The 24525-nt window shown below is 47.3% G+C and overlaps 1 protein-coding gene across 12 annotated transcripts in view; it reads left to right on the top strand.

Annotated features, from left to right (window-relative positions):
* Positions 1 to 24525, top strand: part of Tacc2 (transforming, acidic coiled-coil containing protein 2) — a 213111-nt gene that overhangs the window by 144560 nt on the left and 44026 nt on the right. For all 12 annotated transcript variants that reach the window (XM_013503062.1, XM_013503064.1, XM_005401923.2 and 9 more), the window contains one exon: positions 21663 to 21799. In XM_013503062.1, coding sequence (XP_013358516.1) covers positions 21663 to 21799 — 137 coding nt within the window. The remainder of the gene's footprint in view (positions 1 to 21662; positions 21800 to 24525) is intronic.

Raw genomic sequence — 24525 nt, forward strand, 5'->3', positions numbered from 1 at the left:
GAGAACAATTCTGGTCTGAACTCACCCTGCCCCCTCAAGTCGTACTCTGTCCACACTTTATTTTTTTTTATTTTTTTAGTTTTTTGGTTTTTTTTTCTCCGGTACCGGGAACCGAACTCACGACCTTGCGCATGCCAGGCAGGCGCTTTTGCCGCTGAGCTAAATCCCCAGCCCCAAGCTAAATCCCCAGCCCCTCCAACTTCAATTCTTGAAGGGCTTCCTGCCATTGTTCTTTAGTACTGTGCTGCAGAACCACTGCGATGATGGAAAGGGTCTGTGGTCTGCACTGTCCAGTGTAGCAGCCTCTACCCACATGTGGCTGTAGAATGCCCAGAAAGTGGCTAGTGCAGCCCAGAAAGCAAGTTTTTACCTTAATCAGTTTAAATTAATTCAAATTTATGTAGCAACACATAGCCAGTGGCCGTCACAGCCCTGTATCATTCTGTTCCAGGTTTATCCTACTTAGCAGAATTTGTAATTATGATTTACTTTACTGGTTTCCTTAGAATGAGGTAAGGGCAACATGAGAGGACCTTTACTTGTGTATGCGTCTGTCCCTAGCATATAGCAAAGCGCCAGCGACATTGTAGATACCAGTATATGCCTGTTGAATAAATTCTTTTTTTTTTGAAGAGTAAAAGAAGGACAACATAGCAGTAGGGGGATTCACCGAATTACAGACAAAGTGGTAGGACATTATCAATAGTTGTTATTTTACCTATTAGTATCTTCAAGATAGTTTCTCAGGAAAACAAATAGACAAATAATAGTGAGTTACAGACAAAAATGGCAGGAAATTATCAATGGTTGTTATACTATAGCTTGGATGCTCCAAAGTGGTCTCTAGGGAAAACAAATAGAGCTATACATGAGTGATCAATCAAGTAATCATTGTTGAATAAATTCTTGCGTAAACAACAAATGAGTGGGCCTCTTACTAGCAAGACTCATAACCACATCTGCGTCGCACTGGGCTGTGGGGAGGGCCCTACTGTCTGTCAGGGATGACTTTGGCTGGATGCCTTGTTGGTTCTGTGGACCTGACCTGTTGCCATCAAGTCAGCGAGTTCCACACTCTACCTGCCTGGCACCATGGGGTGTTATCATAGCACCGTGTTGGTGCTACCCATTAGAGGAAGTGAGTTCTTGCCTGAATGCCTTTACACTGAGTATCTCAGGAAATATTGCAGCACAGGGTACAGCTGATGAGGTGGTCACTCAGATGATACTAGAGCCACCTTCCCCACAACCATAGCCCTACTCTCTCCCTTTCTTTGTACTTTTCTTTCTGCTCCTGGATGTTTTGCTCTTTTTAGATGTCTCTTTGCTCCCAGACCTCTGTGCTTAGCTCCCCTCAATTCTCTTCCCTTCCACGGCATCTTCTCTTCCCAACCCTGCCATCAGCATCTTCCAATTATGGAAACAGCTGGCTAGGTAGACCAGGAACTACCCCAAGTGCCTTAGAGCCTTGTGAACAATACATTACCTTTGTTCCTACCTTCTTAGCTCTTAGGAAGGAAAGGCTCCTGGGCTGGGAAGGTGGGCCTGCTGTATAATGCTTCCTCTGTGGCTGTAAAGAAAATCGCTTGTTGAGGCGGTAACTTCCTACAGGTTTGTACCTTATTTAGAAGGGCTTGTTTCTTCTGCATTGCTGCTTTCTCCTTTCTTCTTAAATGCAAGTGGATACAGACAGCTTCTTGCCTGTAGAATTAATAGCCTTAGTCACTGGGCAGAGCAGTAAGGCCCAGGATAAAGGGCTGGAGGGAGAGGGACAGCTTCTCTGTGTCCTTGTGGGCTGAGAACTCAGGCCATCTTCTGTGCCCACGTTGTGCCAACATCCCAGCTTGCTGTAATTCAAGTTGTGGAGTTCTGTGTTCTAAGGATTTTGAACGGGGAACGTCACCATCTGAGGAATCATAGAGGGCTTTTGTTTTTCTTTTGTGGTTCTGGGGCCAGACCTAGGGCTCATGCATGCTAAGCAAGTGCTCTACTACTGAGCTGCACCCCAGCCCCTGTCACCAGTTGGTGTCAGGCCTTGGTTGAAGGTTCTTTTCCACAGTGCTGGTAGAAATCATGAATTGGTGAAGCACAGCTTCCTTGATGTTAGCAGCTCTGGGCTGTGAGTGCCAGTGGCTCTCGGCCTTCAGTGTGATAGCTCCCAGCTCTGAATGTTACAGCTCCTGGTGACTCTCATCTACGCGGATCAGCTCCTCGGCAGCTGGGGGTTGTTGCCCCCTTGGCAGCTTTGTGGACCTCTTCCAGCAGCTTCTGCTCCTTCTGTGAGCTGTTCTGCTGGTCTCTGCAGGTCACTGCAGATCTCTGTTGCTCTTGAACTTCAGCATTCTGCTGCTTTCTGGAGCTTTTTAGGGTTAATGGGCCCTAGTATTGCCAGCTCTTTTTAGTACAGTCCACTCAGCCCACTCTACCTGAGATAAAAATCACAAGTAGAGAATAAGGTTCCCTGAGCAAGGCTTTCCTGGGCTGCAGCACAGGAAGTAGTGCACTGGAGGGAGAGCTCCTGGACTGACGGGAGTCTGAGGGAGTATGAGTGTGAGGGAGCACAACTTATATGAAGGGGGAGCGGGCTGCACATGCTGTTTTTGCAGACCTGTTTAGGGACATCTGAAGTAGTGTGGGGGGGGGCCACGGGGGGGGCCCGAGTCATCTGGGAGAGGTCCATGTTTTAAACCTGCTGTGGCCAAAGTGATTATCACCCAGCATGGCTGTGAGGTATCTAGAATAGCCTCAGCCACCATGGCAACAGCCCAGAAAACTGCTGGAGAAGTGGCCGCTTGATGGACAGCTGTCATCCTGCAGAATTGGCAGGGCTGAAGTCGAGTTTCCAGGGACATTGATTGAGTGGCTCATTGGGGTTGCAGGATTTTGGGGATGACAGCAGCAGGCTGGTCCCTCTCCTGTCATTGGCTTGTCAGGTACAGTCCTCTGCTGCTCCTCAGGGAGGCTGTAGCAGCAGCCTGGAACTGAGGAAAGACATCAAGGCTGTGGGTGGAGCTTGCCTCCTGTGTGGGCTGCAAGAATGAGCAAGACCTAGAATGGCCCAGAGTGTGGCTGCCAGATGCTACTGGATGACCTGGAGCCAGTAGCCCCATGGCCCCTCCTGGGGTGTGGGGAGGGGTCTGTGAGTCATGTGCCCTCTGGCCGTCAGAGGGAGACTAGCAGGGGCCGACTCAATCTTCTCTCTCACCTTTCTGAGGGCCTTTTCATAACAGAAAGGTGTTTTAATCTTACAAGTACATCATCTGTAAAAAAATATCATGTAGTCTCCTCTGCCAGTCATCATTCACTGTGACTCAGGTAGTCATTTTATTCTGCCGCTTTGAACTTGTAACTGGGATGGAGAAATGTACCTGGCAGGCTTAAATCTGAGGCATCCCCCAAGAGCCTTGAAATAGCAGACATTCCAAATTCTTCCCCAGAGGAAATTTAGTGGGTAAGTTTGTTTGGGGATAAAAATGACCTGCCTTGGGCCCTGAGTTCCTCATCCCTTTTGAATCTTAGCTCCTGTCTTAGCCCTCAAGGACCTTTTTCTTTGCAACTTTGTCCTCTCAGGGAGATCTAGGAGGTCGCTTTTCAGGGAGGTGGATAGTGATTGTTCATCCTACATGAGAAATGATTGTAGGCCATTCAGGACCAAAGCTCATCCCTCCTGAAGTCCAACTAGCCCAGAAGTGTTTGATCAGACCACAGCTTGTCACCACTGAGGCCTGTTGGGGCTGAGTTACAATGCCCTAAGTTCCAGCAGAGGACCACATGTGGATGAGCTGGAATGTAGCTCATCCACAGGGACATGACTAAAGGCTCCTGGGAGTCTTACTATTGTGTTCTGGGTCCAGGGTACAGTAGGCTGTTGGTTTAGATTGAAGCTTGATTTAGAACAGGTTCTGGCTGCTCTGATTGCTACTGGGGGGAGAAGGTCATTGGAGTTGTCCATGTGATTGCTGCTGGTCACCCGGCCAGAGCCAAGTTTCCTTAGCAGTCTAGACCCAAGCACGTGCCACCTCTAATATGGATCAGTCCTGGAACATCAGGAGCAATTGCATTAAAAGGGCTTCAGGGCAGGATCACTCATCAGGGTCCTGATGGAAGTTGCTAATTGTTCGTTGTTCTACATTAAAGACAGGCTCCGGGAGTGTCTGGAAGTATTTTCCCTGAGGAAGAAAGCAGGCAAGGCTGGCTTCACTCTCGGGGAGAACATCTGCTTACATGTAGGTCATGCCAAACTCTCTCAGGGAGATTCCTGTGACTGCATTTCCTTTCCTGAGTGGTCCTGGAATGCTTTTCTGGGGTGCAGGGCTGCTGGGAGTGAGGCTTACCCCTTACAGCATTGATTTTTTGTGGGAGCAGCCCAGAAAGTGAGCAGAGGCTGCTGGGGAGCTGAGGAGGGGTGGGCAGGAGCATCTGCTGTGCATCTCTTTGGCTTTGGCTTTCTAACCTGTGTTTGGGAGTGTTGAGTTTTGACTTTTATACCAAAGATTGATGGAGTTCGTGTGCTCTTAGCAGGGCAGTTCTTGCAAATGGGAGTCTGGGACCTAAAGGGGTGTTCCTGGACAGAGCTCCAGCTAGAATGTCCCTTCTCACAGGTGAGCCTTGCTGTGCCCTTAGTGACATACCTTTGGTTACATGTAGAAAAAAAAAGTCTAATTTAAAAGAGAGAATATGTCTCTTGTGAGTGGCAGGTGCGATTCCTCCAGGAGCAACTTCAGGACGGCTTTAAGAAGTACTCCCTCTGTGAAAAAAAAGGACTCTTAAGAACTCTCAGGCATCAGGGCTTACAGTGTTTAGAATCACCCCCTTTAATCTATCACAGCTAATTTACCTTAGGCCTCCAACGCTGCCTTACCTTCTTGAACCCTCTAACAAGCTTCCCGCTGCTGGGAGAGTTTTGTGCTTCAGCCTCTGAGTTGTCTGCAGGGATCCGGAGTCCAGCTGGGGAAGTGGGGACACAGAAGAGAGCAGGGTCCTGGCCCTGGTCCTGGACATGGTCCATGAATGCCCTTCAGCAGCTCAGCTCCCATCTCTTGCCCTAACTGGGAGCCATGGAAGGCAACCTGCACCTGGGCCAGCTAGCAGGTGTTGGCACCTGGAGTTGCATCTTCAAGTGCTGAGGCAAAGCTTGAGAGGGCAAGGCCGAGTGTGGTCATGTGTGGCTGTGGGAGTCTGGCAGTGTTTTGTGGAGCCTTGCTGCTGATGGTTCTGGGGTCAGCAAGAATGAGCTCCAGGTAAGAAGGGAGGGAGGGGGCGCTGGGGAGGTGGTGCTCAGTGCACAGCTGCTGTGTCATGAGGACAGTCCGGACTTCAGAGGCGAGAGGTGTTCATTCTCCATGTCCTTTCCGCCTTGCTGTACTGATCACAAGCAAAGTAAGAGCGACCCGAGCCCGCTTTCTGGACCACACGCATGAATGCTGACCCCTGTCACTAGCTCTCACTCTCTGCCCAGTATGGGACTGTCCCCAGACTCCAAAAGCTGGTGACGACCAGCCACCTGCCTCTAGGGAGAGGACAGTGGGCTGGGCAGAGTGGGGACTGCACCCAGCATAACTCTTGTCTCTCTCTTACTCCCCTCCCCATGTCTTCTGTGGGTGAGTGGTCCTGTTCCAGTGGATGGCATGAGTGTTTGTTCTCCTGACCCAAGGTCCTTCATTTCTTCTTTGTTTTTCCAACTGGTGCCACTCTCATAATCTGTGAACTGCATGGCTCCCTGGGCCAGCAAGACAGGTAGCACAGAGACTGAAGGTATTCTCAATGTATAGACCCCCTGATAGAAGGGAGAACGCACCCAGATAGAACTGACCAGCCTGCCTGCGCTGTTGGGAGCAATGCCAAGCGTGGGCAAGCACCTCCTTAAAAACAGCTGTGGACAAGGGCAGCAGCTCTCAGCAAACTCAGTTACACCAGCAGTGCAGTGCAGTGGCGTTAGTGCCTCTGCTTCCTCTCTGTTGCTCAGGAATTCTGTAGATAAGGAAGAGACCGCAGAGGCTACATGCTTGTATTTGGGTATCCAGAGAAGAGAAAGCAGGGAAATGCATGAAATGTTTGTGAACTATTATGCTTGTGTTTTTCCTTTACTTGACGAATAAAAATCATAGATATTTATGGTGTACAACATCATGTTTTGAAATAGGTATACATTTTGGAAGGGCTGAGTCAAGCTAATTAACATGTGTTATCTTACGTGCACTTTTGTGTGTAAGAGAACACTTAAAATTGACTCCCTTAGCAATCTTTAAGTGCACAATTCTTGTACATGGTTATTAACTATAGTCATCAAATTTTTCCTCCTAAGTGAAATTTCTGTGCCCTTTAATCCCCATCTCCCCACTGCTCCCTGCCTTCAGCCGCTGGTAACCACTGTCCACTCTGTTTCTATGAGTTCAGTTTTTCTACCTGATATCCATGTGAGAGCATCGTGGGTTTACAAATAGACCAGCATAATTCCTGGTTAAGAAAACCCTGAGTGATTGACAGGCTGAGGGGAGGATACACTAGCATCACTCTTCTGAACTGTTCATAACTAGGAAATCCCTCTGTGCTGGTGAGGTACAAACCTCAGAACCAGCCTGATCTTTCAGGATGCAGTTTCTGTTCTTTTCTGTGCTGCTTCCTGGGTTTGCTTATTATTTTCCAACCAAGACGCAAAGTACTCCGAGCTTATAATTTCATGGATAGTGTTTTTCTCCCTCTCGCAAATGTAATCACCCCTTCTAAAGTTCACAGTTGAAAAACCTGGCATGGTAGGTGGAAGAGAATGAAAGGTATGGTAAAAGGGTGGGGTTGTGTTGCCCACTCAGGTGCCCTGGGAAATCTATTCATTGTACTATGTTATAAGTCAAAACTATTAGAGGACAAAATTGGAGCAGTCCAGTGACAGAGAAAAGGTCTGGATGGCAGACTGATGACTGCAGATGCAGAACTAAGTCCTGTATACCATGGTGGAGGAGCAGGGGGATGCACAAGGTCTGCAGCCTGACCTGCAGTGAACACACAGTCTACAAGGTCTGATCAGAAAATACAGTGCATGTTTACATTTTTAAACATTTACCCCAGTAAAGAACACATTGTTGTTAATCTCTCTCAGAATACTCTCCCTTGCTTCAAACACACTTAGCCCATCGTCCTTGCTACTTTTTGAAGCAGTTCTGGATTACCTCTTTCGTGAGTGTCTTATTTGTGCTGTCATAGCTGCTTCAATGGCCTGAATCAATTCAAAATGCTTACTTTTCATGGTCATTTTGACTTTAAGGAAGAGCTAGAAGTTACATAGTGCCAGATCCAGTGAATAAGGTGGTTGAAGACTGTCTTAGTTACTTTTCTCTCATTGCTGAGACAAAATACCTGAGGCCCAGAATTAAGGAAGGAAAGGTTTATTTAGCTTACAGTTTGTGAAGGTTTCAGTCCATACTTGGCTGGCTCTGAGGCAGAGTGGCACATGGCAGAGGGCAACAGTTCATGGCGGTGGAAGACAGCAAAAGCAACAAGAGCAAAAAGGGAGGAACAGCTGCAGAGAGCGAGCCTCTTTCCCTCCCTTATATTGTATGCAGACTACCTGCCCCTGGGCGAGTGTAACACTTGCACCCATATTCCCAACATTGGACCATGAATCAATTATAAACTCTAGAATTCCGCCCCATGCCTGCCTGAGGCGTTGGGGGGACATCCAGACACAAACCATAACAAAGACACACTAATGTTTTTACAAGCCTGCCTTTTTTGCGGTTGGCACGCAATAGAAGCATTCACCTTTTTTTTTTTTTTTGAGACAGGATCTCACTATGCAGTTCAGGCTGGCCTTGAACTCACGTTATAGCCCAGGCTGGTCTCAAACAGGCAACTGTCCTCCTGCCTCAGCCTCTCAAGTGCTGTGCCACAATGTCCAGCTTATTCACTGTGTTTTTGATTGAACTTTATGAAAACCCAAGGACTTCCCAAATGGCTTCAGAAAGTAGGTTGGAGGATGGGATAAGTGTGTTTGAAGTGAAAAGGAGTATTTTTGAGAGGGACTAATGGCAATGTGTGATCTACTGTAATAAATTTTTAACTCTGTAAACATTCACAGTATATTTTGATTACCATTTGTACTGGGGGAGGCCAGCACTAGACACCCATGGTTATAGGAACCATGGGTTACAGGGACCATGGAGCCTTCAGTATCCAGTGATGGTCCAAGAAATGGAGAGAACAGGACCAAGTGGCTGCCTTGAGGAAGTCATTTCTGCCAAGCCCAGAAAAACTGCTGGGCAGGAAGGATGTGGCAGGCAGAGAGCCCAAGGACGGGGCCTGGAGGGCTGGTGGAGGGTACATGCTGGCTGGCCTTGGTTTGAGCACTGGGCGCAGGCGATGTGGGGTGGGAGGGACAGGACCACGAGGAAATGGTGGGAAACAAAACTTGGATAATAGTAGGGTGCCTGTGCTCAAGTTAAAAGGAGTCACTAGGTCAGACTTGGGGTTGTGTTCTAGGAAAAAAAGGGAGGAAGGCACCCACTTTATTTTGTAGAGTGTCCTTTCTTTCATGTGGAGTTTTCACATTTGTCATGTTGCGGCAGAAATTCCCCTAGCATAAATTGGGCTGTATTCCACAAGAGACCTGAGTTTACTGGAACAAAACCAGAGTTTTAATTTTGAGGCTAGCCACCCTCTCTTCCATTTGCCAATCTGGAAGTGGGGCCAGTGGCCAACTTTGTTCTACCTTATATACATTTTGGTTTCCATTTTTGGTTTCCATGGCAACAGATTGGGATGTTACATTCGCTGACCCCGATGGGCATATGGTCTTTCTGTCATCCTGTTGGACCCCAGGTCAGTTGCAGGTCGCATGTCTAACCGTGATAGATGTTTCTCCCATTACATTCCATTTGTCTCCTTTTTTACAACCTATGCATTCCTTTAGGGTTACAATGTTTACCTAGGGCCAGGAGATGGAACTGCCCAGGCAGAGTCATGGAGGGTTACCTAGGCCTAGGCGCCCCTTGTCTCAGGGAGACATTCCTGGGCAGAGTAGATCTGGGGAATTAGCTCTTACACTCTCCCAGGAGGCTTCCCAAGGCACCGGGTAGGCTTTTACTAAAACTGTTTTATCTAAAATAATATTCTAAGATCCATTGCCTCCTACAGTCATATAGGAGTTTGGGCAGCCTCACTTCTTATTCTTAGAATTGAGAGCCGGCTTTTGTCTTACAAGATGGTGTGGAAATTGGCATTCCTGGACTTCTCCCTTGAGATCCACCCTGGTAAAATAAAGAACTTAAGCTCTTTTGCCCACATATGGAGGGTGGCGTGGGATGTGCGAGGCTGCCCAGTGTGGAAGTTGTTGGGATAGGCTGAGCTGTGTTCCCTGGGGGTCTGTGTGGGCAGCTGATCTCAGCTCAGGAGAAACCAACATCACATTCCTTAATGTCCCATGTGGAGACAAAAAGTAGGTTTTTTACCCCCTGTGGACAGTTGTGCCTTGCAGGTAGCCTTGTAAACTGGAGGTGCAGAAAGAGCTAGAGTGGCCTTTAAAAACCACATCTGTATGAGATTATTGACACAAGTTAGCAAGCAAAGTGGACTAAAAGAATTTGAAATAAAAATTTTTCCCTTTTGACTGGATTTTGTCCTGAAGCTGCAGTTTTTTTCTTAAAAGTATAATTTTAAAATTACGATATTTTTGGTCTCCTTTTTAAACCTATTTTATGTCTTGTATCCTACCTCAGTAGGATATGTGTGCTCACTTCTGGGTATCCGCCTTACTCTATTTAGTTCAAAACAAAGTGCTGTAAATCAAGTGGCTTATAAACAACAGAAATAATGTTCACAGCCCTGGGGATTGGGAAGTCTGAGATCCAAGTCAGAGTCCTTGTCCAGGGCAGGCTCCTTTTCTGGCTCATAGATCGCACTCTTGCTGTGTCCGCGAGTAGTGGCAGAAGTGAGGGATCTCTGCGATCTCTTTTATAAGGGCGTGATTTCCTCAGGACCTAATCACCTAATCACCCCTCAAAGGCTCAGCCTCCTAATACCATCACCTTGGAGATTTGGATTTCAGCAAATGAACTTGGCATAGCCTCAGACAATCATCCACTGACAGTTTGTGGCAAGTGTGTGTCTCCTTGGATTCACCTGCCCTTCCCTCTTCTCTTTCACTCCCCTCCCACCCTGAGACATTGCCTCAATTCCTGGGATGAAAAATGGCTTAAGGAGGAAGTGAAGGGTGTATGGAAGGGACCTCCGTGTTGAAGTGCTACTTAGCAAGTTTTGGAATATTTTTTCTATAACAGTATTTTTGCATTCTATAGCAGAAGTGCCTTTCATCTATCTCTAGTGTCTTTATTATTCAGTTTCTATTTGAGTGTCCAGGATACTGAGTGATGACTCGGTGGAATTGTCATTAAGGACTGTAGCCTGGAGCTGGCCAATTCCTCCGTGGTCTTGTTGATCCTTAGCAGGTGAGCCACATAAAGGCATCGCCTCTGCTGCTGGCTTTTGAAGGAAATGTGCTATGGAAAATGCATGAGTCAGAGCTCCTCTATCTTAATTTTGGGGCAAATTTGTCATCTTCTCCATTTGTACTAGAGTAAGTGTGCCTTTCACCCAGTAGTGTAAACCAGAACTCAAGCCAAAGTTTTCCTCTTTTTTTTGTATTTCTGATGATTGATCAACACATCCTGTGATGAAGACAGTAGATAAGTCCCTAATTATTTAATTTTATTTACACTAAAATTCATGCGGAGACCAGAAGCATGACTTTTAAATAGCAAGCACATTGTGATAATGGATAACTTTGAGGCTTTGAACTAAGAGGTTTGAAAGCACAAAGGAAGGAGCTGGCCTTTCACATCTCTTACATCATAAACACAATAGACAAGGCTGGAAACTGCTTATAAATCAGGGCTGAGAGGCAGGATGAAGAGAAATAGCCAGGTGGCCACTGTCAGGTCTGTACCTTTATTTCCTTTATCATGCAGCTGAGTAGGTTGTTGGCAAGAAGGTCAGCTCTGAGAGTCTATTTTAACTCATTTTGGGTTATTGCCACAAAACAAGTGAGACAGTGATGCTTGTTCGATATGGGAAATTGTGTCTGTTCATTGGAGCTTTGTTATGTGTGATTGAAACCCAAGGATACTCATCACCCTGTCGTATTTAAACTACTGATTGTGGCTCTCGTGTTTTTCGTTGCTATTAAATCAGCTGGCATGTAAATGACTTCAGAATCTCTTGGACTTAGATAAAACCATTTCCTTTCCTATATAAATTGCAGACTAAGTATAAATAAATGCCTGTTTTTGCTAAAACCTCAAAATGACAATCTGGAATCACTGCTCTCTCCTTGACAACTGTCACTTTAACCTCCCATGTGTCACAAGTCTGGCCACTTCTCACCCCGTCCCCCTTGTTTCTTTGGGATGCAGTCAGGTGTCTGTTCCTGTCACCTCCTGACTCCTCACATTGCCAGCAAGGCCCAGGGCGTGGTCATTACCACAGCCCGCCTCTTTCACCTCCTGGCAGACTTCCTCCTCCCTCCCACGTTATTCTCCCAAATGGCCCAGCACCCGTTCTTTGTACTTTGCCATCTCCTTCCCTCTTCCTGGCAGCCTCTCTGCTTCGACACCCCCCCGGCCCTTTTTGATGACTGGTGCTCTAGCATGAAGGGGAGTCCTCCCAGGACCCCCTGGAGCTACAATAAACAGTGTCAGCACTATTTCGCTCTGGCTGGGTAGTTTTTCTCTGAGCAGCTGTGAATTAGTTCAGTAAATATTCGAGTGAAATTTATTGCCTAATTTTACAATTCCTCACCCACAGCCACCTTAGCGCTGTGTGTGCGTGAGAGAGAGAGAGAGAGAGAGAGAGAGAGAGAGAGAGACAGAGAGATGTGTGGGAAGACCAAGAAAATTACATTTTTTTCCCTCATCACTCTGGAAACTCATGAGTCACTGGGACAGCTGTCCCCTGGCCACAGCAGGTTTTAAAGAAGATTAAGACAGGACTGTGCTTTAGGTTTCTTTGATATGTTAAAGTGATGGTTACAGTCACTTTGACTGTAGATTCTAGCACTTGAAGGATTATGGTAAGGAAATACCTTCTGAGTGAGTGCCCAGCATTGTACAGGGTGCTTTCCAGCTGTGAACTCAGCTCCCAGAGAGACCCTATGTGTGGTACAATCATCTCCTGCCTTTTGTCCACGGTGCAGACAGGAAAACTGAGGCCTAGGACTGTTAGCATGTTCTGGTTATGTCAGGCAAAGCTTCAGGGTCACTGGTGGTCTCTTTCAGTCCTACTTGTCCCCAGCAAGGTGGTGATTGCAGCGTGACGCTGAAACGTCCAGCTGCGTGGCCCTCACTGAGGGCTCACCATACTTTCTGGGTTGCTTGGAATCCCACCAGCCACAATGCACATGTAAGTGAGGATCTATTCGTTAAAAAGACATTGAGTGACATCACCAAGACTGCCGGCAGGAATATTACTATGTCACGCAGTGAGAGCGTGCAGATCCTTCTGCCTGTGCTGTTATCCTTAACAGTCTGCAAGGCTTGGAAGTACCAGTTTAAAGACAGATTTATAAATAGCAAACTATAAAGTCAAAACACATGAACCTTAATTATTGGTGGCAGCTGCAGGATTCACAGGACCAGGGTAGCCCCCAGTGTGCCTTTCCTCCTCCTTCCTGAATTCAGTGAGGGGAGGGGAGGAGAGAGGAGAGGGTACAAGGGAACAGAGGCTTGAGACAGGTGGAGGCAGAGACAGATTCAGAGGCACAGTAAAATACAGAGAGGCCCATTGGTGAGGACACATTGGACCAAAGAGCTTGGAGCCCAAACCCCACGGCTGCCCTTTGGAAGAGTCTGTGCTGAGATCAGTCATCCTCTTCATCTCATCTGGACTGCCAAGGTGGCATTGCCTTTTGCCCAGATAGGAATTAGTGAAAGTGTCAGAACTTGGGGCTGCCCTGACTTCCCCATAGAGATCACCTGGCAGACCCCAGAGATCCGAATGTCACCCAGTTTTCCAGTGTCACTCCCTGAAGATTTCAAGAACCTTAAGCCCTGTGGGCACGATGGCATGGCACGGGCCTTCTAGACACCCACTCCCAGGCCAAAGGAATTAATGGGCTAAAGAAAAGAGGAGAGGGGTGAGGAGGGCGTTGTGGTGGGAACCACTGGTCAGCCTGGCTAGCTGCCCTCCGTGGGGTGCACCTGCTCAGTTCCCCAGGGGGTGAGGGTGCTCTGGGAAACGGAGGGCGCCCAGGCAGAGTAGCAGTGGATTCGGGAATGTGCAGGTACACAGGGCACAGGGAAGGACAGTTGGGTTTCCATGAGACACGCACTCCTTGTCTAGATTACCTGTTCTCATCCTCAGAACCTGGGAAGACTCAGGCTGCTTTTGAGAGTGGGGGCTGCTCTGGTTTACCAGCCTAGGTGCCTGGATGCCATGGGTGGTACGTCTTGCCACAGTAGTCAGGCTGTGCGTGTGCCTCACCTGGTGTGAGCGTCGATCCCTGAACAAATGCAGACTGTGAGCGCAGGGGCACAGATGTGGGGTTAGTCCCATTCCTGACTTGTTCGGAGCCTCTGGCAGGGGACCTGCCCACGCGCCCCAGAATCTGGGTTAGTGTGGGCCTTGGACTGTAGATGCAATGCAGGACACGTCTTTGTTGCTGGCTGGAGGAACCCCAGCAGAGGGTCCTGCTGAATCCGTGAGGTTAGGCTTGGAGGAGGGCTAGCTTGGGTGGGGGTGTTACACCATAGACTGTGTAGTGGGGAAGGTTAGAAAAGCATTCTGCTCTTTGTGCTCTCCTTGTTGGCTTCTTTCTGTACTCTGTATTACCCGGAACAAAATCCATCCAGTCAGATCCTAGCTGGGTCCCCATCTGTTTTGTTCAGGACCTGAATGAAGTTTGGAAGACCGTGTAGAACAATCTGGGAGGGTTCCCTGGGCCCCCGGTAGTGTGGTGGGCTTTCCCTGTGTTGGGATCCTGCCATGTATCAGGACAGCCTGTTGCGTCTGGCACCTTTGTTTAAATATCCTTCTTTGAATTTTAAAAAACAGCATATATATGATGCCTCTGTGTGTGTGCATTTCCTTTCTCCCCCAGTACTGGGGGTTGAACCCCAGGCTTCTCCACTGAACTATATCCCCAGCCCTTTTGCTATTTTGAGACAAGGTCTTGCCGAGTCATTAAGTTGCGTAGGCTGGACTTCAACAGGTGACCCTCCTGCCTCAGCCTCCTAGAGTGCTGGGATTACAGGTGTGTGCTACCAAGCCCATTTTGTGCGTGTATTTCTATATGTACATAGGCATATGGGTATATAAATGTGTGTATGTATTTATATACATTTGTATATTTGTATTTAATTTTTAAATAGTAAATAAGCTTGTACTATACATTCATTCCTTAATTTGTCAGGGTTTCCCCTACAGACTGCACATGTAAACCCACCCCTTCATTCCCGGTTGGGCTGTCCTGAGGGAGTTTCTGTTACTTCCCAGGTGTTTGGGGAAACCTTAGCAGTTGGCCAAACATTAGTGCTCTTTGAGTTCCTGCATCCCGTTTCATGCGTATTTTGTCACATAATCTTTATAGATACTATCTATGTACCTGTCTCCAACCCTGCCACTTACTTGATTTGGGTTCAGAAACCAGATACCAAACCTATTAGACTAGTGAATAAAAGAAACTTAATTAAGTATGTTCTCAGAGAAGACCAAAAGAGGTTTTCAGCGAGAGAGGTGGAGGGGTTGTGGTGAAAGCTCGATGCATATCGCTTAGTTGGATAGAGACATTTGCATTTTCTGTAGTCCTGTTGTGTCTCAGCTGGGTGAGGATCCCAGCCTACTTGTAAAGTGGCTCCTGACCAGGTGGGATGTTACTGTAGCTGCTTCTCCGGAGAAAATAAAAAGGCTTTTAATGACAGCCTGCTGGAAGCCTTTCCTTACGTCTTCCTGAATTCATTGTGATGTATTCTTTTCTCTCTAGTTGCCATAAACATATCTTATTTCCAGTGAGATTTTTTTTTTTAAAGAATCTGAGTTTAAATGAAAGATCTGACTTAAGTTACTCAAGCAAAGAGTTCAGTTCCAAAGATGAGATTTTGGGGATATGAGTGCATGAAGGCACGAGAATTAAAGGGCAGCCCGAGTGTTTGCTTTATTTCTCCCAGGACTTGGTTTGCATTCTGGCTGTTCTCCAGGAAGGCTTAATGGGATCCTGGTACGGATCACTGGAATCTTGAGTGTGGGGAGCCAGCTCAGCATCATTCTATACTCCCTACAGTGCAGCCTGAGTCACTAAGGTCACTTGTCTTTTGTGAGGTGTTGCCCAGTGTTACCACAGATAAACTAATTTCGATAGTAAAGCTTGGGGATGTGTTTCAAGGAGCGCACATGTATGTCCACACGGGCACAAGGCTGTATCCCAAGCCTCCTTTATTCCTGAGGCTCTGCCTCTGTGGAGGCTGAGTGGCGTTCAGCCCTCAGGAAGAGTGAGGTTGAGCCTCTGCATTCTCCGGTGTGCTCTCCGTCCACAGACGTCCTGGCATGCAGTGACCACACTCTGCACTCTCCAGATTCTCTGTAGCTTTTACCAAGTAAAATACAAGACTTGGCCAGCTTGCTAGCAAATCACATTCCTCCAAATAGCTAATGGTTAGAGGCCAGGGGCAGAACTGGCACTGCACTGGTAAGGGGAAGACTTTATCGTACAGTTACTGTTATCCCCTTTTATTGGACAAGCAATCCAGGGGCTCAGGAGGTCAAGTGCTTTGCCTAGCCCCAGCCAGACCCCTTGTCCAGTAAGTGACATGGGTGGGAGGGATGATTCTTCATTTGGGCTTCCTGCCCCCCTGTTCTTCTGGCTGCCTCCTGGGGAAGTCTCTGTGGCCCATTCCATTAGGATGTTTATTTACTAAGATTCGCTGTCCTATACTACATAAGACATAGATATGTGACCCAAGACAGGCCAGTTGAATGCTCTCTCTCTAGAATTTGAATCAAGAACTGAATACTGCGAGATCCAAAGATGATTGGAGGGCTCAAAAGCCCACATTTCTGTCTAAATCTGTGTCCTCAGCATCCAGAACCTTCCAGTAAATTCTACTTTTGCTTTAGTTATCCAGAGTCAAGTCCTGTTTCTTTGTGACAATAGTCAGTTTACGATTGGCTGTAACTAGGACACTGTCAGTGCGGACTCCTTCCACTCCTCTAACATGGAGGCAGCCAGTGTATTCATGGCCATGGCCCCTTTGAACTCTGCTGATGTCTCAGCGTAGCCACCAAATGATAGGAACCTGCCTCTGAAAATAGGAGACCTCCTCACAAATCCAACAGATACTCTGGGCCGGGGAATCTTGTGATGAATGTGCTGTCAACTGCCTTGTTTTTCTTTAGGTGTCAGTCTGGAAAACTTGAGCGGTCTGGCTTGTCAGCAAGCTAGCTTTGTGATCACAGAAGACAGGCTGCTGAGCAGTCTGGTCAAGTTGTTTTAGGCAGAGAGATGGAGGGAGGGAGGAGGGAGAGGAGAGGAGAGGGAGAAGAGGTGGGGGAAATGTGCTGGCTGGGATTCAGTGGAGTATTTTGATGAGTAGAATCTAGTGTGTAGCAGTTTCAAAAATAACTACTCACAGATTCATCAGACTCACCCAGTCTTGTTTCTAGAAGCTGCCCTTCTCTCTTCAGGGACGGCAGATGGTCTTTTGGCCTGCTGGCTGATCTTTCCCAAAGCAGAGCTTTTTGCCAGAGGTGTGGCCTTTACCTAGGCTTGGTCTTTAAGAAGGGAGGTGGGGGGACAAAAAGAGGGAAGTCCCAGGCTGACCCCAGGTGACTCCCAGACTTCTCGCTCAGGTTGTACCTTTTCTTGAAGCTCAGGGTGTGGGGGTCACATCATGAAAAGCCCCCCATCTCACTGGTGGGTGGGTCCAGTTACCTCTGTCCAATCCTGGGTCACTTTCATGTTGGGAATTGATCTAGAAATAGATAAACATATGGAAGTATCCCCTTCCCCTTCAGCAGGCCTTGAGAACTATTTCTTGATAATCAGGTAGCATTCAAGTATAGGTTGTTTTAGGTTTCCACAGTGGCGACTGTATTCAGAACAAAAGCTCCTATTTGGGGGCATTGTGGAACGAAGACACTTCAGTTCTGAGTTTCCTCACCTGTTTAAAAAGATGAGTTACAGCAGGACATCACTGGGCCAGGGATATAGCTCAGTGGCACAGTGCCTGCCTGGCAAGCGTGAGGTTGTGAGTTTGATTCCTGGTACCAAAAAAAAAAAAAAAAGGCATCACCACCATCCCTAACTTTGCTTCTGCCTTCAAAGTTGGAAGAGTGTATGGTCGCTGCAGTTTATTATCCCAAGCTCTTAAATTGTTTCCAGTAAAACTTGAGCAAAATACAACCCTTTAATGATACATAAAAAAACTATATAGAGTACCTCTTTATTAAAGTGTATGTTGTATACATTCACAGACCCATCTATGTTTAGATATGGATATATGTGTGTATATATATGTGTGGAATCTTATTTTATTGTTGTAATTCTTTTTTTTTTTTTTTTGGTACCAGGAATCAAACTCTGCACCTTGTGTTTTCCACGCAGGCACTATGCCACTGAGCTATCTTCCTGGCCCTATTGTTGTAATTCATAGAAGTAAAAACATGACAATATTTATACCAAATCACAAGTAGAGGAAAACGAGTTCTGAGGGTCTTTTTTCCAGCTGCCTGACACTGACTGTAGAGAGTTCCACCCCCTGTTCTAGTACTGCTTGTCAGTGAATTCTGTATTGTGTGGAGCAAGGTATACAGACTGTGCCTTGTTGAACTTCAGAGCTTTATAGGGGTTCTCTGAAATCCAAGAAACTTTTTAAACTGTGCTGACACAGTTGGGGAGCCCTATAGACTCAGATTTGCATGGCTTGCGCAGTCTGTTGACGCTTGAGGATACTCATTTCTGTCTCCCCCTGTCATCTGAACACTCACAGTGGTCTTAGGTCCCACAAGCATATTTTTATCCTTGTGCTGATAGGTTAATTGCTCTGTGGGATTAGGTGGTTCTCCTGCCTCATCTACCTTGGCGTAGACTATGCCATGGTCACAGGACAAGCTGTGTATCAGAACTCTCCCTAACACTGTGCAACCAGAAGAGACGGCAACAGGGATAAAGCTGAAGTTGGTGTTCCCAATCGCCCCCCCTCCCCCTGCCGTCAGATTTTCAGGTTCATGCAGATAGTTTAATTGTGTTCCATGATAGATTTTTATCATAAGAATATATTATACATGGAGCTTCTTAGAAACATTTGGAAGCCACAGATGTAGTGATAAGGGCACAGATTTTAGAGGCAGACAGCTTGGATTTGAGCCCTGTTTCCTGTTCTTTTCTAATTACATGGCCTTGGACAAGGTGTCTCTAAGCCACAGGTGTCTCATCTATAAAATGGGCCTGCTCTGCAGCAGGCCAGATGTGTTTAAAGAGTATAGATAAGTATACAAATGGGCCTAGTCCAGAGCCTCACATAGGACAAAATGTTCAGTTGTTGGCGTGTGGGGAATTAGTCACTGTATTTCATGTTTGGCCGTTAAGAATATAGATAATTGTGTGTGCATATTTACTTACATACATCCAAACGTAGCATCTGTCTACCAGGGAAATATATTTTCTCATAATTTAGAGATGTTTTAGCAGATTGTAGTGACAACATTTCTCTTTCTGATACATATTTGTGGCAAATTAAATTTTTTTTTTCATTTGTAAAATGTGTGGAGCCTTAACAGAGTAATTTCTTGTATTCTAGTTTCTTCTAATGGGAAAAAAAAAATCTAACAGCTAATGGGAATTGCCTTTGTGCATCGAGACTCCAAAATGCTGCTTTGTTTTTGTGGACAGACTCTTTGTGGGTGGACTGCAGAGATTCTTGCTGTTGGAAATGTTTTTAAGCCCCTGGGAAACTGAGTAGGGAAAAAAGAGCTAATTAAAAAAGCTGCCATCCGCCTCCTCTAATTAACTCGCTCTCTGCTCCTGGGAGAGGGCACGGGAATACGAAAACAAGGCAGGCAGCGCCGGAAGTGAATGCCATTCTGTGGTCCACAGTGGTCCCTGCTGTTTTGAGGCAGAGACAGTTCGCAGTAAACAGGCAAGGAAGCACAAAGGGGCTTGGTGTGCTGGGCCCCTCACCCGGCACGCCACCTCCCACGCAGGCGGGGTGAACAGTGGCCTCCTGGAGCAGGTGTACATCCCGGCAGCTGCAGCAGCAGAGACCTCATTGGAATTCAGCAGCTAGAACCCAAGAGCATCTGGCCCTCCCCAACCATGTGCTATTGAGAAAGACCAGGGCCCTTTGTGCTCCAAAGCCACGTGTTGTCAGTGCCCAGGGATGCAAAAGCCAGGGATACAAGCATTCGATCCCTCTCCTTGTATCTCAGCCTAAGCCGGGCAGCCTGGGGCTTCTTCACTTCCGGCGCTGCCTGCGCTGCACCCTGGAGAAGACGCTCATAACATTTATGGCTGGTGATGCAGCCTTCTTTGGTTACAATGGAAAAGATTTATACCTGAGATCCCAGTGAGGGGACTAGGGGTAGGGATTTGGGGGACAGAGGCTGTTCTTCAGTGGAGATGGCTTTTGGCTCCTGGCCAGTGTGGTCCCCCGTGGAATGGGGCCGGTGGCTATGGACAGCGGTGACCAGCAGTGGGACCTCCAGGCTGCTCTCCCTTCAAGAAAGCACCGGAAAGAGGCAAGTTGGCTTTGTGCGTCTTATAATCATTGCTCCTGAAGCTGTGGGCCAGGGTGAGAAATGAGTCCCAGGGCTGTATCCTGGGCTCACCAAAGTGATCTGGGCTCAGCTCTGTGATCTCCTTGCGTCTTCCCTATCTGTAAACAGGCTGCAAAACTTTAGGTACCTAGATCTGTTGTTGTACCTAGATCCATCCAAGCATGGATGAATTAAAAACTGTTCCTGTAAACAAAAGCTTAAGCTCGTTAGTATTAATGTATGTGTGAAGAGTCGGTTCCTCCCCTGTTGTGTTTGCATGAATTAAGTATTTGCTCGTGAAATTTAATACTATGCTGTCTTGGGCTCGTTGGCTGCCATCAAAAGGAGCTCTGATGTTTCTGCCGATTTCTTCGGGTCTCTGGAGGGCTCTGTGGCTGACGGGAGAAGCCAAGGTCCTTGAGGATTGTGTGGTGATGAGCTTTGGCACTGATCAAATGAATTGCCCACAAAAAAGTTGTAAAAACAGTATCGATATAGATTTTCTACAGGAAACTTGGCAAATAGCTACTTTTTCTGCTCCTGGCAGATAGTGGAGGGATTGGCTTGGTTCATGGTGCTCTCTGTCGGATGGCTGCTGGTCTTCAGAAGACAGTGACCTGTACGAAGGTTGCTGGGCCTTTGCCCCTATAGGAACTCAGCAGAATGAGCATCTCTCAGCTTTAGGTGATGCGACAGTGACATGTGTACAGCCCTGCACAGTCCATCACTTTATTCTCTGTCTTACCTGGAGTGTCATCTTCTGATTCCAGTCTTCACTGGGTTGGCCTGCTGAGCTGATTTGTGCCATCTGAAATTCTAAATATCCACCCATTTGGTGGTTGACCCTCCTGATTGCAGATGAGTCGATTGGTACTTGGGTCTGTTTAAATCATTTCGAGATGGGAACCAGCTTGCTACTGCTGCTCCCTTCCAGCTTCCTCTGCAGGTAAGGATGGGCCCTGGCTCCAATGGCATCTTTTTTTTTTTTTTTTGGTACTAGGAATCGAACTCAGGACCTTGCACTTGCTAAGCAGGCGCTTGTGCCACTGAGCTATATTCCCAGCCCTCCAATGGCATCTTGAGCCATGGGGCAGCTGCCTTCTGGCCTTGGGCACACAATGGTGCGTGACTGGAAGAGCCTCATCCTCCTGGCTTACGAGCAGCCAATGGAAGCAGGTTGGGGAGAAAGGCTGCCTGTAGCCCAGGGCAGGGTTTTTGCCACTTTTACTTACAACTGTGGAGAGCTTCCTTGCATATAGCTATTCCTGCAGACCAATGAGGGTCATTTTCATAACGGTGTGATTGGCAGACGTACTCTGTGACTTGTCCAGCACAGCCTCCACTGGCTGGCTTTTATTCATTCATTTATTTATCCACTACCTCCTGGGTTAGGCTCGGAGATGGTGTAATAAGCAAGGCTGGCGGCCCTCCTGGCATTTTCAATCCAGTGGAGGAGAAAGAAGTAGGATTATGAAGTGAATGAATCTGTGCTAACAATTTAAGAGAAATGCTGGGAAGGCAGGGAAGTGGAGAAAATGGTGGGGTGAAGGGGGAAGAGGGCAAGTGGAGATGTAATTTCATAAGGTAGAGATTCTAGGTGGTGTCAGGCACATAGACTACCTCTGTATTTGTTTGACTGAATTGATGAAGTAGTGGGTATCAAAGTTCCTTGTATGTATTTGCCACTAAGGTGAGAAGTGTGTGTTTTGAGTAGAGGTGAGTTTAAAGAATATGCCATTTGGATACAATCAAGGGTAGAGGTAAGATTCAGCTTTGGGAATTACGCCACCAGATGATTTTTCTGAAGTGTTACCATAAACAGTTGAATCAGCCAAGGAGCCCGAGTCCTCCGTCCCTGGGTCAGAGCCCTGCCTTGCTTAGAATTGAGCCTTGGTCCCGTCTAACCTGTGTTTCTCTTCTCTCTTCACCAGGAGTTCGGACTCTGAAGAAGCATTTGAGACCCCAGAGTCAACAACCCCTGTTAAAGCTCCACCGGCCCCACCCCCACCGCCCCCTGAAGTTATCCCAGAACCTGAGGTCAGCACGCCACCAGCCCCAGAAGAACCAGGTAACCAAGGGCCAGGAGCCCAGAGGAGAGTACAGTGCCTCTTCCTGGAGCTCTGCTTGAGGCAGAGAGCCACCCCAGAGGACAGAGAGCTGGCTGCAGCCACGGGGTCCCTTGGGTGTGGGCTGTGTTTCATATATTTTGTGGCTATTCAGGAAACACAGAGTAGCTTGTGGTGGGTGTGTTTTTCAGAAGTTTATCTACTCCTTTTGCTCTGGGGGCCTTTCACTTTAATCCTCGGATGGGTCTGATGAGTGTGTAACTGGGCAAGGAGGATTCCACCAGGGACTTAGGTTCTGTATTTGACACCTTGCTCCCACAGGAATGCTGGTTTGGGACAGCTCGTGTGACTCTATCCTTGTATTCCAAGAACATAGCTCCTGCAGGCCCCAGGAGCCCAGACAGTCAGAGAAGAGAGAGTCGCATGCGTCCCTGCTGATTGATTCCCTCATTACTCTTACGTTAACTGTTTTTTGTTTTTAATCACTTTTCTACATCCTTCCTCTTCTTGTATTATTTAAAATACCTTTAGGTGCTGTGTGGGTATGGTGAAACCCTGGGGTGTGAAGCAAATCTTCTCCCGCTCTGCATCCCCCAGTTATGTCAGGGGTTTGGGGATGGGACTGCTTCTGGTAGAAAGCCTGATACGAGGGGCTGGGGATATAGTTCAGTAGCACGGTGCCTGCCTGGCAAGCGCAAGGTCTTGAGTTTGATTCCTGGTACAAAAAAAAAAAAGGCTGATATGAGGCCTAGGAAGAGATGCAGGCTGCCAGAAATGGTCCTGCAGGCTGCTCAGAAGCAGGTATTGCTGTCCTTAGACCTGGACAGATTGGGGCCCACATTTTAGAGGACCTTGCTCTGATCTTCCGCCCATATAACAAGACTGCAGATCCAGCTCCCTCTAGGCCATGCACTGAATGCCTTCAAGTAGCCCCTTGCGAGGGCCGTCTCATTCCCAATGTTGGCGCATCGGTCTGGGGGTGCTGTGCTTGCAGAGGAACCAAGGATGGGGCCAGAACCTGCAGGCCTGGTTGTCCGCAGCCTGGCTGGAGGCATCTTGAGGTGAGGGATGAGTTGGCAGTGGGAGACGCAGATGGAAGGCGGGACTCCATTCGTCTACTCGCCCTGGCCAGGAGCTGGGCAGGCTGTAAAATATAATAACATTTTGGCCTTGATACTAGTTTTAAGGAAAAAAATGAATGGAATTCATTTTCTGTGCCCTGTGTTTGAGCAGGCGAATGATTGAAAAAGGATATATATGTCCGCGCTTTGTTCCTAAGCAGATAGCGCTCCCCTGTGCCAGGAAAGGGGGGCAAGGCATTTTCATCAGAGTAGATGCATTCGCTGGCGTCTGGCACATGGAGTTTTCTTATTCTGCCTTCTGACAGCTCATCCGTCAGCAGCGGAATCTGGAGAATGCTGAGTCAGTGTCGAGGCTGGGCTCTGAGAGGATAGTGATTATCTTGATTATCTGATTCTATGGTGGAGAAGAGCCAGCAAGGCTGCTTACAATTCTTAGAGAGCCATTTTCATTCCTTCCTTTATTTCATATAATAACACTCATTAAAAACGTATTTCCCATACTACTTTTACAAATTTGCCCACAATTTTTAATGGAAAGCAGCTAGATAACAGACACATGGTAATCCTGAAGTCAGACATGTGATTAAGGCATGTGTAGGGGATGTAGGATTTTCCCTGTCAAATGCCCTAACTGCTCTTGGGAATGGTTTCCTACTTCTCTTTGTTGCTGTTTTTCATCTTTGTGCCTGACTTCCTCTTCAACAGAACAGAGAACAGTTTCTGTTCTTAAACACGCACACAGTGCCCATCTCTTTTCTTAGGGTGGTGGTTAATAAAAGAATGGGCATCATAGAGGCTTAAAGGATAACTCCCACCAGGGAAAGGGTTGGGGATGGTGATTGCCACTGAGTCACCCTCCCTTACAGCCTTTGGTTGCAGCCATTGGAGTCTTTGAATGGGGAAGACAAGGACTTCACATTTCTCCTTGAAAAATTGCAGTGTGAGGATTATACAATAAAAAGATGTAAGGTTGGAATTGTGTTTATTCAAAGCCCCTCTGGAGTGCCATGTGTGAAAGTATACGTGATTTGCTGCCCTTGTTAGAAACTGCCTCCCAGAAGTAGTTTTTGCAGATCCACATGGGACATTGCAAAGGCGTGAGGAGGCAGCTGCCCTTGCTTATGTATGGGGCCGTAGGAAAGGAAGGGTTTGTTCTGAGAACCATGGGAAAGAAAGGGCAGGAGAGGAAATCTACTGTTTATTTTTCCTCTGCAGAGTGCTTGGAACATTACTAAAGTTGCTGAAGGAACCACATGAAATAACAGATAAGAACTTTGGCTGTGAATAAAGACATTTTTCCTCCTGGAACCCTACACTTTATGTGAAACAATCACTCACCGTGTGCTGTCATCAGTTTGTGCTCCCTGGGACAAAAGGACAGATGCTGACTGCTTATCTTGCACCTGCCCCCTTCTGAGGTGGGCCAGGGTTCAGCTCACCACAGCCCAGTTTTATCTGTAAATGAAGAGAATGACTTGGGAGTTCTCTTCCCTCTGACCTCCATGGTCCTGTGAGTGGCACACTTAAGTATTATGGAGTGACTGTTACTACAACTCAAAGCTGGCCTCTAGGGGACATAGTTCAGTGTCACAGGGTTTTATAATAGCTCCTATTTATGCCTCTGTCTCTGTCAGGCCAGTGCCAGA

Source organism: Chinchilla lanigera, unplaced genomic scaffold (assembly GCF_000276665.1).
Source record: "Chinchilla lanigera isolate Chin_1 unplaced genomic scaffold, ChiLan1.0 scaffold00076, whole genome shotgun sequence".
Classification (NCBI taxonomy): Eukaryota; Metazoa; Chordata; class Mammalia; order Rodentia; family Chinchillidae; genus Chinchilla; species Chinchilla lanigera.